A 16,392-nucleotide genomic window follows, 5' to 3' on the forward strand; every position below is an offset into this window, starting at 1 on the left:
ACTGGCTGTGTGCAGATGATGCACATATGGAGTGTGCAAATGATACTAAAGTCTACCGACAGGGATGAGGTCTAAAACACTAACAAATAGAAGAGTGCCTGTGCGTCAGTATGTGAGACCTCTGAAATGGATTAAATAGGAGGTTGAAACATTCACAAATATCCATAAAAATAAATAAAAGCAAATGTCTGTGTAGTATGGGAGGAAGGGGAACATCTACTGTTGAGAACTGTAAAAGATGTGTTTATTATTCTTTCCACCACGGTTATGATTAGCTGGTGTTTGAACTTAATCAGATATGCATGGTGTTACGATTTCTGACCATTCCAATGCCTTTTGTGAAGACACTTACATGTTACATGTGGTCTTTTTTTGTAACTTTGCTCAGAACAAGATTTACATTTGGGACATGACATCTCATCTCAAAGTTTTTATGTACAAACACAGAAGAAATTGAAAGAATGACTTATTAATATGTGTAATGAAAATGTCAAAATAGAATTTTGTATGAACACAAAAACAAATAATTAGACATCCTATCAATGAAAGGAAACTACCCAAGGTAAAGGAGGATGATCTAAGGGCAGGGATGCCCAGTTTAGTTTAGTCTGTTTAGTTTAGTTTAGCCAATAAATATTGAAATCTATGACTTCAAGTTCTTCATGAGTTCATGTTTATTAGAAAAGCCCATTGAGACGACTATTGCTGTAATATTGGGCTAGATAAATAAAATGGAATTGAATTAAAGTCGGACTGCCTGGAAAGTTAAAATAACCCGTGGGCAGGAATAAAACCTAGTGTCCTTTTGTGGAAACCTGAAAACTCACCATCAGGAGTTAAGAGACGTCTGTTTTTCCTGCTGGAGGGGAAAAAGCTAATCTTCAGTCTGATCAAAGCTGCTGCCACCACACAGTCTGTTTCTATTAGCAGAGAACATAATGAAGAACATTTTCTCCACTCTCACTGTTATGTTTTATTTGTGTTAACCTGATTTTAACATTGGCACACCTCTACAAACTGCACAAAACTTTCTTTATTTTTGATAGCAAAAGCACACTATCAAATAAAACAGGATCAAAACACACAAAAGACATGAATACGGATCACTATTTAGTTGTCAATATGCAGGGAAGTGTCCAAGGACTCAGGTCACTTTACGACAGAATAACCATGTTCAGATATGCTTCTGTCTCATTGTTACTATATTTCTGTGGTCCTCCCAAGTAAGTTCCTCAAATAAAGACACTTTAAGATGCCTGGAACATTTTTGTGCTGTTTGGTGGATGAACCACTCACCATCAGTTAGATGTGACCACCACTGACAATCAGGAGGAAGCTTAGGGTGCAGGGATGCCAAGTCTTTCATCATTGATATTATTTTGTGTGTTTTAAATGGATTTATTTTGTCGATTTTTTTAATTAGTTACTTTTCTCCATTTTTAAATGTAGATAGTAAAATTGATAAGTGGCGTAGGCTTATACATATACAGCACTTTACTACCATCCTTGAAGGGCCAAAGCACTTTACAGTCACAGTCCCATTCATCCATCCAAGCTATAAATGAACTCCAAGGGTTGTTGCTTTTACAAGTGGAATATTAAAATCCTAGCTAGAATGCAATGTGTTGAAGTGTCAACTAAATGACCATTTGCAATTCTTTTTAGGACTGATAAAAATTTTTATAGGCGAACTTGTAACTTTGTTCTGAACAAGAAGTACATTTCTGAAATGGAAGGACTTTTTCTTCAAGTCTGAGTTTGTCCTTCATGTGAGGGTTGCATTTTCTGGCTATAGGCAGTGACAGGAAAGAGTGACAACATTTCCTTTGAATTCTATTGGCTGTGGAGGGGCATTTTACAAACTAAAGCTAAAAAAGCTTGACTGAAAAAACAAATTAACAAAAAAAAACTGAGGACTTGTAGAAATAGAAGACATTGGAACTGGAAACAGACTTTTATGGAGATTGCACCTTCACCCCCCCACCCCCACCCCACAAACACACGCACACACTCACACACACACACACATACACTAATTGAACCAAATCTGATGGGACTTGTCCAGTGTTTTACTCATTTTGCTTTTCTATTCTTGCTTTTCTTTAAATTTCTCTTCAGAGGGTTGGAGTGCAGCCTGTTATTGTGTTAAACATCTTTGGAGCTGAGGATCTTTATCTCAGGTTTTGATTTCAGTTCAAAGGATATTTTTGAATCAGCACTTTCCCGTGCACTCAGCACACTTTTGCTCCCATTAAGGTGTTTGAAGATGATCATCTCAAGTTGAGCCCTTTGAAGTTGGAAAGCTCACAGTTTTCTCAAGATAGCTCTGGCTAAATATAGCTCTGGTTTGGTGTAATGACAGATTGCAAAGTTCCTCACGTTTGGTCTGAGGAGAGAGTGACTGTGCCACTGGCGTCACTGTCCCCCACAGTGATCTGCACATTGCTCCAAAAACCACTGGCCTTGTTTTCTCTGCTGCCATTGTTCTTCATCCTCTCCTCCACCTCTCCTTCAGTAGCAGCTCTTCAAACTTTGAGAAACATCAGCCTCGTTGTTTATCTTACAAATGCAGACATGGTGCTAGCTTTGGTAAATGTGCAGGGTATTTGAATTGATTGGCTGGACCTCCAAATTTGTGTTTAAAAAAAAAGTCTTACTTTATCTACGTTCCTCCATAGCGCACGGTCAAGCACCATTAGAGGCTGCTTTAGCCCTTTAATACAGGAGATGTTGCTGGCAACACCTAAGTAATGATCTCTCTTTCACCTACCTTACCTCTTTGACCGTTCACGCGATCACCATGAATCAGCTGATTTCGATGCGGAGAAAAGCAACTTCGCGCCATTATACAAAACATATTACTGTACTAACATAGTGTTGCATAACGGTGCAAAGCTGATAGCAGAATCGGATGATTTAAGTTTGCATAAACCAGTCTCTGTAAAATGTTGTATTTTAGCACAAGGCAGCTTTTATCTGCTTCTGAATCCACTGGAAATACGTTAATTACGTAAAGGGTTGATGAGATACTCAACAAATTAATACAAATGTTGACCTTTGGTGAAATATTTTGTTGTTTTGAAAACTTTAAACTGGATTTCTTTTTGATCAATGTAAAGCATCCATTCATCCATTCTCTATATCCACTGAGCCACATGTGTCAAACTCAAGGCCCAGGGGCCAAATATGGCCCCCCATGTCATTTTATGTGGCCCGCGAGAGCATAAAAGTTTGTAATTTCTTAAAATTAAAAATTAAAAATTGGTGTGTATTTATTCATGAGCCGGTTTAGCTCGTGCTGGTTTGCGGCGCCTTCCGTCCGTGAAACCAGGGTTCGACTCCAGGCTGCTCCCTAATCCCTTCTCCACCTCTGTGCCAGTTCCAAGCCCGGTTTGAGAAGGTTGCGTCAGGAAGGGCATCCGGCGTAAAACATTGCCAAGTTTACCATGCGACTTGTTCGCTGTGGCGACCCCTGATGGGAGAAGCCGAAGGAGGTAGTAGGTGTGTATTTATTCATATTTAGGGGGAATCAGACTTGAAATATGGGATTAGGCAACTATACATTAGGACTTAAACACTGTCCATATAACCTAACCTGACAGAATCAAAAGTAAAAGGATTTATGCTAAAGTAACAAGCAAACATATGTTTTCTATGAAACTCTAATTGTCACTTCAAAAAGATATAATAAATAAATAAATGAGTAATTTAACATTAAGGAGTCGTTACGTTTATTTTTCATTACATTTAGTTACATGTATAAGTTATATTTGGCCCTTTGAGGACAGACACTATGCTGATGTGGCCCTCAGTGAAAATGAGTTTGACCCCCCTGCACTAAGCCCTTTCTGGGTTAAATGGTTGCTGGAGCCAGCTAATCAGGTAAAGGCAGAAATCAACTGGAGTTTGTTTCAAACAAATTATAAAGTTTAAACTTAGTTCTAAAAAATGGTTAGTGCCATCCAATTATTTTATACAATCAAAAACAATCTTGATTGTATTTGCACAAAACGCTTTGAGACTCTATATAAGGCCTTGCTTTCAACAGGTTGTATATTAAACACAGAGCTGCATTTGTCCTCTTAATAGACAATTCACATTAGTCACATCATGTGCAACCCTAAAGATGCAGACTAAAGACTGTCAGACTTGAATCATGAATTTAAATTTTTTTTCTGTGTGATTTGTGAAAAAGTATTGAATTCAATGAGAGCGACATCAAACAGGCTGTAGAAAGCCTTCATGATGTCAAATAGTTTCAATTCCGAAAGTTTGTTTCTTTAAAAATGTGACTAAATTTTTCGTATAAAAAATGAACAAAAATGGGGAGGAAGTGTTGTCCGGAGGTTAATCCACCCAACTCAACAATTTTAAGAATTGTTGCATCTGTGCTTTGTTGTGTCAACCCATGGATTCACCGAGCTGCCACTTAAAAAATACCCCCTGAAGCTCAAATGATATGATCCACAAACTCCCCCCTCAGTTTTTACAATTGAGAAATAAATATCAATATCAAAAACAAAACTGTGCAAACATTTAGTTTTGTCGTAAAGTGTCTTTAACATAAGTCAGTGGGAAATTGCGTCCTTTTGACAAATGTCTGCATCAGTTACAGATGGAACTGCAACATTTCCAGGACATGATGGGGGGGTGGGGGGTGTAACTGCATTACCGTGCTAATCTGCGGCCAACCTCACTGTTCATCTTCCGCCTGCAGGACGGACTCATTCTCAAACCAGAGGCGGCGTTTCACCTTTTTGGCCTCAGCAAATGGATCAAATAGTTGCTCCATTCTTAAACTTGGTTCTATTTTTTTTTTTTTAAATCAAAAACCACTTAAACATCCGCGAAAGGTTTAGCGCCACAGGATGCTTCCACTTTTTGACTCAGGACAGAAATCCAACCACGCCTTTTCCAGTTGGCAGAAGAAGGACCGCCCTCCCTCCTGACTGACACCTCTGTTCTCATGTAGTTTCTGCTTAACTGTAATGAAAATTTTATTTGTATTAGTTGAGAAAAAAACTTTTTGGCATCACATGGCTTCCTCTCCTCCCACCGTATCCTCTCTTTTTAACTTAGCATATTGGTGTTGATAGTTTTATCAAAAACTGAAGACAATTCTTATTTTTAAGAGGTGTTTTCTCCTCTAAGTTTGTGCTAAGTCCTCCTGTAGGTGCAGTGTTGCTCTGGAAAAGGTGCCTTGATGCTTAAAGGAGCAAATATAAGAAATATGGAGACGGTTTTGTAAAGTGATTTGCTTTTGAACCGAGTTATTCTCATTTTATCACACATTCAGGATTTCCTGCTCTGTCAGTACAAAGACAGAAAAAACCCCTGCTGCGCTTCAGGAGGGACATAATGCAGCAATTTTGTGGTCAGTCTGCTAAAAAAGGAAAGTCCACAGACCGAAAGGCCCGACCAGTGTTTTCCACGTGGTCCAGACAGGTGCTGGAAACCTCTGCATGAGGCCATGCGGGAGATTACAGCTCTCCCTTCACACGCTCTGCATGTGTCGTCTGCCACACAGACAACAGCTTGTGAAGGATATGAAAATGTGTGGGGTGTTCTCTTACTGTCACCTCTCCCTGCTGATTTCCTTCCAAATAAAATGAATGTGCACCTCTATCTCTTCATCACTGCTTGTGTGTCTGTTTAGAAAACCCTGACCCTACCTAATTGTTGATTTTGTGCATCCTGTCAGCTGCTTCAATGTGAAACATGGAACTGCTTCTGTGGTAGTTTCTCCCCCAATGTTGGGCAATGGTCCAGCTGTTCTGAACACCCCGGTGCCTGGCCACAAGCCAACAGGCCTTCAGGGCACTCCAGGCCTAAATTCACAGCCGGGGTCTGCAGAGGCCCATCGCTCTGCACCACACACCGCTGCAGTTATGGGCTGATGGAGAAAAGGTTCGGCTCACACCCTTCAGTGTGCTCGTCAAATGCCACACTGAAAAGAAAAGACACTTGATGCCGTCCTTTCATTGAAAACTGGAAAAGTTTTCACGATTTTACGTTTAAGCCACCAAAATCAAGCAAAAGTCCATGCGGGAACCCATCCACTGAAGTCGGATGAAAACGTCTGACAACATCACCCTTCGGCTTCCTGCAGAAAATTTAAGACTGTTTTAGTTTTTAGAAAAAGGAATCAGAGTACCAAAACATGGTGCAGAAAGAAGCTTGTACCCCCGCGTAGCTCTTTAACTCTTCTTTGTTCCGCCCTTCACTGTGCATCCTGGCTTGAATGGATGTGTCTGAATGTTTGTGACTGGTGTCATTGTGTGTTAGCGTCTTAAACTCCAACCAAACCTCTTTACTTCTTTTTCTGCAAAATTGCATGTGATCAAAATGAACCCAGAGGATGAAAGGTCAGATTTTGTTTATGATCTGACGCCCACGGCATTATGGGCAGTCTTTGGGGGGAGTTCTCCTCACCTCCTCGGCTGAGAGTAATGAGGCAAGACGATGATGATGATGATCAAACCTTGTTCTTCTGTTTAGCTGGAGCTGAAATGATCTGTGGACACAATTAAGACTAAAGATGAAACGTGCTCCCACAAATTATTTACATATACATTTTAAATGATGGGAACCTCTTGGCCTGAGATGAAAATCTCTACCTTTGCTCATGCGACCATGTCGCCATCTTTTGGTTGGAACCTAAAACTATAAATGCACACTATTTGGATCTACTTTTATTGTTACCTCTCTAGAGGGCAGCAAACCTTTGTCTGTCACTAAACAAGACCGTTGGAATTTTTCATCTAAAAAGTATGACAAAATTCTGATGAATGATCATCTGATGATGACTGATACTGTGGTCTTTCTCGTAAAATATGAATGCATACTAAAATAATGAATTTATTAGAAAGCTAAACAAACAAACTTTCTTAAGAGGCAATATTCCTATATTTCATGTAAAAAAATTTTTGTAAAAAAACAAGTTATAATTTAAATAAGTTATAATCAACGGGTTTAGAGCAGATTACTTTTTATCCTGTCATAATGCCCATTGGTCAGAAAATACTGCTTCCTCTCATTAGTATTTCTGACATTTGTAGCTGTGTTTCCAACACATAAAGGATTCTAAAAGAGTTTTGTTATCCCTTTTGCTATCCTATGGGGTCCAGATGACCCCACCCTTCCATTGTGGTGTTCTCCCTACCATGACAAAGGTGGATAAAGGTGGAAAGATTTCATGTAATCCATGGACACCAGTGAAGATCACAAATCATTGAAGAAAAAAGGTTCAGAGCACTGTCTAGTGGGTCTAGATGACCCAACTCCCAATGTTAAAGTGCCTAGGATAACACAAGGGTTAAAGAGACCATAGTTGTGAACAGGAAAAGGGTGGAGGTCACTGGGTTCGCCTTCTGCTAATTACAAACCCAAGCCACAAGATGTCGCTCTTGTTTTATTAGTAAACCTGTTTAAACACCATCATCCTCGCTGAGAGCTGCTGAGATGTTGGAGCATCTGGTCAGGACGTCTCCTGGAGGCCGTCCCGACGGGGAGTGTGTCAGATATGCAAATCTTAAATTCCCCAAAATGTTCATTTGGAGCAAATCATGATATGGGTCAAAGGTCATAGTTACTGTGACGCTAGTAAACATTGAGGGGGTCCTGACTTTCACTTCTGGACTTTGTAAAAGACAAATTTGCTGTGTCCAAATTCCCACCCTAAACAGCGAAAAATGACATCATTGATTTCACAAAGTTAAAATCTCATTGATAGGAGTGTTTTGCGAGGACCATTAATGAATTCACTGTGTTCTGCAGATGAAAAATATTTAAAAAAAAAAAGATTTAAATAAATGTTCTTTTAAAAAAAAAATTAAAACGCTATGCATTGTGGTCTATATTCGCCAATCTAGTGAGCATCGATGCACACTGGTTTGTCGCAGAGACTTATGGGACATTTTTAGGGCACTCGATTTTGGAATTGTAGATTTGGACACCCCTACAACATGGCGAACGCACCATATACTGCACAATGTAGTGAGTAGTGAAGGAATTTGGAAACAACCTTAGTTTTTTTGGACTTTTTAATGAGATACTAAAATGTATGCCCTGTGCAAATGAATAGCAAATGTGTACCATTCTGGATGAGTCTGTGTTTTGTATAACATTTATTAGTCAGCATCCCACCACTCTTCCTGGCTTATTTAAAACACTGCATTTTGCTGATGTGTAATTTACTGCTTCAGTAGAGACAAACTCTTGGGTTAAATAGTGGAAATGGTGGACTAGTGCTGATCAGAACGAGGCTTCATGACACTCAGAAACAGATGAATCATTTGTGTCAAATTATTAAAGCCATGTCCAAAACGCCATGATGACATCTGACATTAATTACATGACAGGCGTCTGTCAGAGCAGCTGTCGGCCACTCATTGCTGGTTTGGTTCTAATTCACTTCAGCATGCAGGAGGTTGGTTTGGATGTTGGAGGATAAGATAAAATCATTATATCTGGATGTTCTGTTTCCTTTTTTTGGTTCTTATTTCTTCAGCACGTGCTTTACAGCGACACTTCAAGAGAAAAAACACAGTTCCTATTTGGAACATCCTATTTGGATGTTCTGGATAGGCTGCTCTCAACCGAAATGATTCAGCTTCTAGTCCAGTCCTTGAGGAGTATCTTCTAAGGATTTCTGGTTAGACTTGGTTCTTTACCAAGTTTTGTGTCGAATTTGGGTTTGTTTTTTAATTTTCAATGCATAAATATTACACGGTTCTTTGTTAAGTGGCTGAAATCCTTCTTAAATGTAAGAAATTCCAATCTGATTGTTGGACTTTGTTTACAGTCTTGCGTTTTTTTGTTTCTTTGCAGAAGATGCAGGTACCTACTTCCCCAGTGTGAAGCGGGACCCGAGCCAGTACCTGCAGCCATGCTCTGATTCGGTAAAGTTGTGGCTCCGCAGCATGAAGAGTGCCGGGAAGGTTCTGTTGCTCATCACCAGCTCCCACAGCGACTACTGCAGGCTCGTCTGTGAACACATCATAGGGTAAGACCCCCCCTTATGACCTCAGCAGAACTCATACCCTTGCCACTGATTCCCATCAGTCCATCTGTCACAGAGAGTGGGCTTCACAGAAAGCCTGTTGCTCATTTAAACTTGGAAAAAATTGTGCCTGGCATAGGGAGACCACCCAAACTAACTCTTCCAGCCTCTGTTTGAAACTATTCAGTCGCTCAGTGGTTAAAAAGGGCAAACATATTCTTAAACTTGAAGCTCACAGAAAGAGGAAAAAATGAATCTGTTATGCCCACTGCCCTTGTTTTTCAATAATTATTTTGCAATGATGCTGCAGACTTTCTGTCTCTTCTGTTGGCTGTGAAAGTGTTTTTTTTCCTACTTCTGTCCGGATATCTTATGGAAGGAACTCTGGGTACGTTTTTAAGTGTTGGGTGTCATCTGATCCATGTACAAACAGCAGGAGCTTACTTATCATCACTGTCAGTAAGTCAGACTCATTTCCAGTTAGAGTTGAATTTTTCTAGGGTTTCTCCTTGTCAGAGATTCAGTTCATATCTTTTAAAGACACCATTTAACACCTCGACTCTGCTGTTTGCGGATGATGTGTTCCTGTTGGGTTCCTTGGGCCATGAGCCTCAACTTTCATTACAACAGTTTGCAGTTCAGTAGTCATTCCAGCATCCCATGATTTTACCCACAATAATAACGAAAGCACTGATTTCTGTGACCATTGGAGAAAAAAAGCATTCCTGCAGCTCCATGTGAGCATGTTCTTGTGGTTTCCATGAAAAAAGCAGATATTATTGAAGAAGATCAAAGAGATTTTAATTTTTTGAAAGAGGGGTGTGCTTATTTAAGCACATTTTTGTTTACAGTATATTTTTTTAGTGTAGAGTGAGCAGAAAAAAAAGAACTTTGGCCTTCTGCAGTTAAACCTATTTAAATTAGTTAAAAAGCACCATCTTACAGTTAGCCAACAGGGCAACACAAAATGAAAGAAACATCAAACCAAAATAGATTCATTATAGTTATTTGACTCTAATTAGATTAGAATCATTCCAAAAAGCCAAATGACCCTAGTTGTGTTTTAATAATAGCTTATAAAAGTCACCTACAGATGACGGCAAAGTGTAAAATGCCAAAGTGAGCAAGCTAAAGGCGGCATTGGAAAGGAAAACTTCCCCTGGATGGATGAGTGCATCCTAAGCTGACAACAACCAAGGCCTTAAAAGGTATTGACCATACGGGTGCTGCAGGTTTTTGGGTTGTTCAGGCTGTGGACGGTCATGGAGATGAGTGGCTGCATCTTAAAGGGCGCTCAGGTGTGTCTTGTTGTTCCCTTAAGGCTCGAACAGGATTTAGGGATGTTGAAACATCTATCTCTGCATCTCACCTACCCTTCCCCTTACGTCCCCTTATGTGTTCTGTATGTGTTCACCATGATCCGTAGAAAAAAATGTGCATGAACACTTTCACTCAATGGATTCACTGAGTGGTCTATGATCTTAAAATGTTGTGTGGGCCACCTGTATGTCCCGTACAGGGTTTGCCCATTTGTTGCCTGTAGACAGCCTGTATCCACCTGTAAGAGCAAAAGGCCTTAGGTGTTCCTGTTGGTTTTGAGGTCTGGTGGGAAACAGGTGGAGGAAGTGGAAGATGTGTATACATCCAAAGCCCTGCCAGAATAGGCTTAAACAGTGCTGGGGGTTTAGACAGTGACACCTGCAGACCTCTGCTGATTCTGTGTGAAGGCTGTTTTTGTAACCCAAAGCCTGTTTCACCCTCAATTAAGCTGCAAGTGGCTCTCCAAACACTGAGTCAAGCTTTTTCTGCAAAGCACCACTCTGTGCTGTTATCACACACTTCATGGGCCCACGGTTGCAGTCATCTTTGTGTGGGATGCTGAGTGGAAAGTGTAAGTCAAGCAGAATAGAAAATCAGGTTCAAATGCTCAGCTTTCAATGTTTTTGGTTAACATATGAATGATTTCCAGTTCATTTGTTGGCTTTCACTTATAGTCCCAGCAATGTTGCCTCCCAGAGAGAGCTGAAGCACCAGCTGTGTGTGAGCATGTTTGTCCATCAGTACCTGTAGTGATAATGACTCAGAGAGCTTTATCTTTTCACTGCTGGTTCATAGGACAACGGGTTACTTGAAGATTGATGGTTCTGTTTATCCTGCAGCTTAATCATTAGAACAAGTCTGTTGTCCAGAGAAAAGCTTTATTCTACCGTATTGAAAATAAATCCCCGCTATTTGACAGTGTAGGCAGCTTTTTCTAAATAAAATGGTTGTAGCTCTGCAGTTCTGTGGTCTGGTATTTTGACTGGAGGCCAGCAGAAGATAACCTAACAAGGAGAATGCAGGACAACAGAGGGTTCTGATTGACTGAATTACATAAGACACTCACTTATTTAGTGGGTTTTAACGTTTCTTGAGGATTCTGGGTTTCATTTTCTATCAAGAAATTCTTCCAGACTGGGTCAGTTTTGTCAATGTCTTCACTAAGACCTTTTTTTGCTTTTCTAATCTTCGTTGTTGTTTTGTGGCAGTTCCCGTCAGAGGTTGCCACATTTAGTAATTAAATCCTCCTTCTAAAAACAAACCTCCACAACCTATTTGTTCCTCCTCAGTCTCTCCAATCACACTCACGTCCCCCTTCTCTACCTCCTCCTGGGTCTTCCTCTTTTTCCTGCTAGCTCTAACCTCAGCATCCTTTTTCCAACATCATCCCTGTTCCTCCTCTGAAAGTGTCCAATCATCTCCATCTGCTTCCCTGCATTTATGTCCAGAACATCTACCATGATCTGTTCCTCTAATGGATTCATTCCTGATCCATCCCGGTCTCTCTCAAAGAGAACCTCAACATCTTCATCTCTGTTATCACATCATAATAGAAATGCTTCAAGCTTATTTCATAAAACACTACCAGTCCCTTTCTGTGGGTCCTGATGGAGGTGAAGGGAGATGCTTGATTTACTTGAGATGATAGGATGTCCTGATGTCAGCAGTTTTTCCAGTGAAGCTGGTTTTTCAATTGTTATTCAGTAAAAACACTACCTTAATGTCAAAGAAAGAAAGGATTAGTTATTGCTGCTAAGGACTGATTTGTAAATAATTTTTAAAAAATCCCTTGAACTATGTTTTCTCTAAAGAATCTCCTTTAGGTCCCACACAGTTTTTTTTCTTTTTTTTGTAGACCTACTTCTCAACATTTAAATGGTGTATACTTGTATAACTTGTTCAACCTTCATTGAAGGCCCAAAACACTTTACCCATTTACACACACATTCATGCACTGATTGCGGCTCCACTACCAAACACTGGCGCCAACCTGTAACCACTAGAGGCAAAGTTCAGCGTCTTGCCCAAGGACACTTTGACTAATGTGCAATTTTCGAGCACACAGTTTACGAGCAGAGGCCAATCGCTGCACTACGACCATGACTACCCGTCTTCATGACTGTGGTCCAGCCCTGTTTCCTTTTGTCTCCACTGGTCCATTCAGTCATTAAATTGTCAGTCAGTCAATTTAATTCAATTCAATTTTATTTCTATAATAATTACAACAATATTCGTCTCAATGGGCTTCATACCGGTAACTGTATAAGAACATCAATCATAAAGAACATCAAGTCATAGAATTCAGTGTGTACTATCATGGTAAAAAAATAGGTAAGGTAAAACTCCAGAAAAAAAAAGAAGAAACCTGTGGGGTGTCCACATGAGAGAGGGATCCTCTCCCAGGACAGACAGGCGATGAACCATGATTGTTAACAGAGAATTAGCTTATCTAAATCTACAACTAGATGTTTGAATAGTCCAGCAGATGGGTTTCATCCAGATGGAGTTGGGGGACAGCTGGGGGTGTGAGACGAGCCAGAGACACGGTCCACAGCCAAGTGTAGCTGCAGGAGCAGAGACCAGCCAGAGGCGAGGTCCACGGTCAGGTACAGGAGCATGGACAATCCAACTGGAATCCGGAATCACCCCCGGAGTGGGACAGAGAAACAACACATGAATTGCACTGCACCAAACAGAGGCACGGAGAACTAGATAATGAATAAATGATCAAGAATAGAGGAGAGTAGAAGTAGAGGAGAATAGAGGACAGAACCCCAGTGCATCATAGTTCCCCCAGCTTCAAACTTCTAGCAGCCTACTAACAATAAATTGTTATTGGCATTAAATTTAATTAAAACATTTTAGTAGTAAGTTAAATAATCTCTGATTACTTGATAGTCTGATAATAAGCCTGTCCAAAGAGGAATGTTTTCAGTCTAACTTTGAATGTAGAAACTGAAACTGAAACTCTCTTCCATGAGCTGAGAGTTTAACAGGGGCTTGATGGCTAAACGCTCTACCTCCAACCATACTTTTACTAATTCTAGGAACCACAAGCAGTCCTGCATTTTGGGAGCAAAGTGTTCTGTTTAGATGGTTAAGGACTAGGAGGTCTTTGATACAGGATGGGGTCGTACCATGTCAGGCCTTATAGGTTGACAGGAGGATTTTGAACTTGATTCTAGATTCAACTGGGAGCCAGTAAAGTGAAGCTAACACAGGAGTGATTTATTTGTATTTATTTTTTTTTGAACTTTATTGAACACAACAACTTAATACACAACAGTGCAACAACAGGAAAGGAACAAACCAGGGGGTAATTATTACACTTTATACAAAGACGTTGAAACTGACACACAGATCGAATGTTTTAATGGCTTTCTTATTGTCAGAGTTTCTTATTGTGTTCACGTATTGTTTGAACTCATTGAAAAAGATAGAAAAATGAGGGGTATGATTTGTAACTTTGGATTTATGAATGTTCCATTTGCATAAAAACAAAACGAGATAAATGATGTATGATTGTTCTTTTTTATGAGATGGGGAGTGGGTGAGGCCAAACATAACATGTTCTGAGTACAGGCGGAAGTCTGAGTCTATGTGGGCGGAAATGAACTTACAAACTTTAGACCAGAGAGTTGTGGAAAAGGGACATGACCAAAATAAATGTACAGCATCTTCAGGTTGTTCTTGACAATAAGAGAAGCTTACATCAATATCTTCTTTGAACCTTTGCAGATATAGTTTGGATGGGTAGAATTTATGGATTAGTTTAAATTGGATTTCTGTCTCTTTATTGGTTAAAAAATATTTTGCTGGTAGATTCCAGATCTATTTCCACTCTAAATAGTAAACTAAATTATTCCAATAAGGAACTACATAGGGAATGGACACAACATCTTTCTGAAAGAGTGAGCGTGCACGGCGATTTGTCTTACTTGAAGAAGAAAAACAAATTTGGCCTATTTATTATTTTAGTTGGGTCAATTGGCAATAAAGTTGGACTCTGCAATGATGAGCTTCTCAATAACATAACACACTTAGGAATTGCTTTTAAAACAATGTTAAACTCAGTTTTAGGCATTTTGATTCTATATTTGAGGCAGAGTTCTTCATGTGACATCAAAGATCCATTTGATTTAAACAGCTGATTAACCAGAAGAATGTTTTGATTAAACCAAGATGGATAAAATAAAGATGTATGTCTATATGTAATGTCTTTGCTATTCCATATGTAGTATCTGTGTGGAGAAAAACTGTGTTTGTAAATGAGTGACCAGGAAAGTAACTTTTATTTATGGAAGAAGGAAAACTTTATTGGAATCTTTTGCACATTGTAGTTGCAATGCAAAAGAAAGTTTATGCCTCCTAATTTGGAGAAAATGTAATTTGGAATGAAATTCTTAATAAAATGTCTCAGCCAATTTATTTTAAAGGTAATACTTAATGTACAAAAATCTAAAAAGTTATGATTACCCTTAACATGAGTGTTAATTACTACTGTTTTTTTATATAATGGTTTTTGTTCCTCCAGATAAAATTAAAAAGCATTTTGTCAGTGGTTTTCTGAACCTTTTGTCAACATTGAGGGATACAGCTGCATACGTTAGGCGGGAAATTCCCTCAGCTTTAGTTAGCAAAACTCTGCATCTCAATGAGAGATCTCTCTGGAGCCATTGGTTCAGCTTTGTCTGTGTTTTATTAATAATTGGATCAAAGTTCAATTGGCAGATGCAGCATAAAAATTATTGATCAGATCAATAGCTAACGGTACCTGATAATGATCTTTTAGAAACAGGGTGGTATCATCAGCCCGTTGGCGGATAATGTCTGTGTGGTTTGCTATTGAAATTTCCTTTTAGTGGACTGAGTTTTAGAGTCAGTAAGGATCTGGGAACAGAGGAGGAATTAATAAGAGGAAATGGGGCATCCTTGCCTGACTCGTCTTTTCAGTAAAAATCGAGGAGATGTCCGGGCATGAAGTTTGATAGAACAATTTTCTCCTGCATAGATAGTTTTTACCACAGGAGTGATGTGATCTCTTCTGTTGGTTCCTGCTAACAGTCTAGCTGCTGCAATCTGAACAAGCTGAAGACATTTTAAGGAACTTTTTGGGCATGCTGCTAACTAAGAGTTACAGTAATCCAGTCTGGACGTAACAAATGCATGGATGACGTAATCACTTTTAGATAGTATATTTCTGATCTTAGCTCTATTGCGCAGGTGAAAAAATGCAGTTTTTGTGGTTGTTGCAGGAAGGATTTTGAAGAACTGTTTGACATCATCATCACAAATGCCCTGAAGCCAGGATTCTTCTCTTTAGTCCCACACCAGAGGCCCTTCAGGACCCTTGGTGAGTACGGAGCAATCAGTCTTTAGTCAGCCTGCAACTTTCCAAACCACAAAGCTCGCTTCTGTGTCCTTTTGCCAACACTAGTGAGTAATTTATGAAACACATTTCTTAAAAGCCTGCACTATCTGATGAATGTATTAAATGTCTTTAAGCTTCAGACAACATGTTTCAATAACATGCATCCATCCATACACTTTATGAAGAGTTATATAAACTAAATTTGCTGTTGGAAACTCTGGATTAAAAGTATTTTGTCTAACTTTGTTGCCCGGTCACAACCAACCGAAATGACCTGAATACATAAAATTGCCCTTCACTCTACGAAGTGACCACTCTAGCAATGGACCAACAAGGTTTTTAAAGATCCCTGAAGCTACAACCGTTTCTTGTTGATCCCTGAATAACTAAAGTCATGATCTGAGCAGTTTTGGGTTCCAGAACATTTTGTTGACCTCACTTCTCAGCTGTGGTCATGAACCTAAGAGAAGACTGTTTTCCTAAAGACTTTAAGGATTTAAATCCCAACTAAAGTGTTGTTTACTTCAGTTTGTGGCTGTAGACAGAAGTTTTTGCAGAGAGAAGAAATCCTCAGATGGATCACACGAGTCAGGTACAGACAGAAAGTGAGAGGTGAGCATCTTCATAACGAAAACATTTTCAGATGATCTTCTTCGTCCTATTTTCTGCCATCTTTGTTTTTTATGGCTGTCAAGATTTA

General features: G+C 39.5%; 1 protein-coding gene across 2 annotated transcripts in view; it reads left to right on the plus strand.

Moving 5' to 3' along the window:
* The window catches only part of nt5dc1 (5'-nucleotidase domain containing 1), a 97,389-nt gene that overhangs the window by 62,173 nt on the left and 18,824 nt on the right, over nt 1-16,392 (plus strand). For both annotated transcript variants that reach the window (XM_023953122.2, XM_023953123.2), the window contains exons 7-8: nt 8,830-9,004; nt 15,577-15,674. In XM_023953122.2, coding sequence (XP_023808890.1) covers nt 8,830-9,004; nt 15,577-15,674 — 273 coding nt within the window. The remainder of the gene's footprint in view (nt 1-8,829; nt 9,005-15,576; nt 15,675-16,392) is intronic.

This window comes from Oryzias latipes, chromosome 24 (genome assembly GCF_053564925.1).
Source record: "Oryzias latipes strain Hd-rR chromosome 24, Olatipes_Hd-rR_3.1".
Taxonomy (NCBI): Eukaryota; Metazoa; Chordata; class Actinopteri; order Beloniformes; family Adrianichthyidae; genus Oryzias; species Oryzias latipes.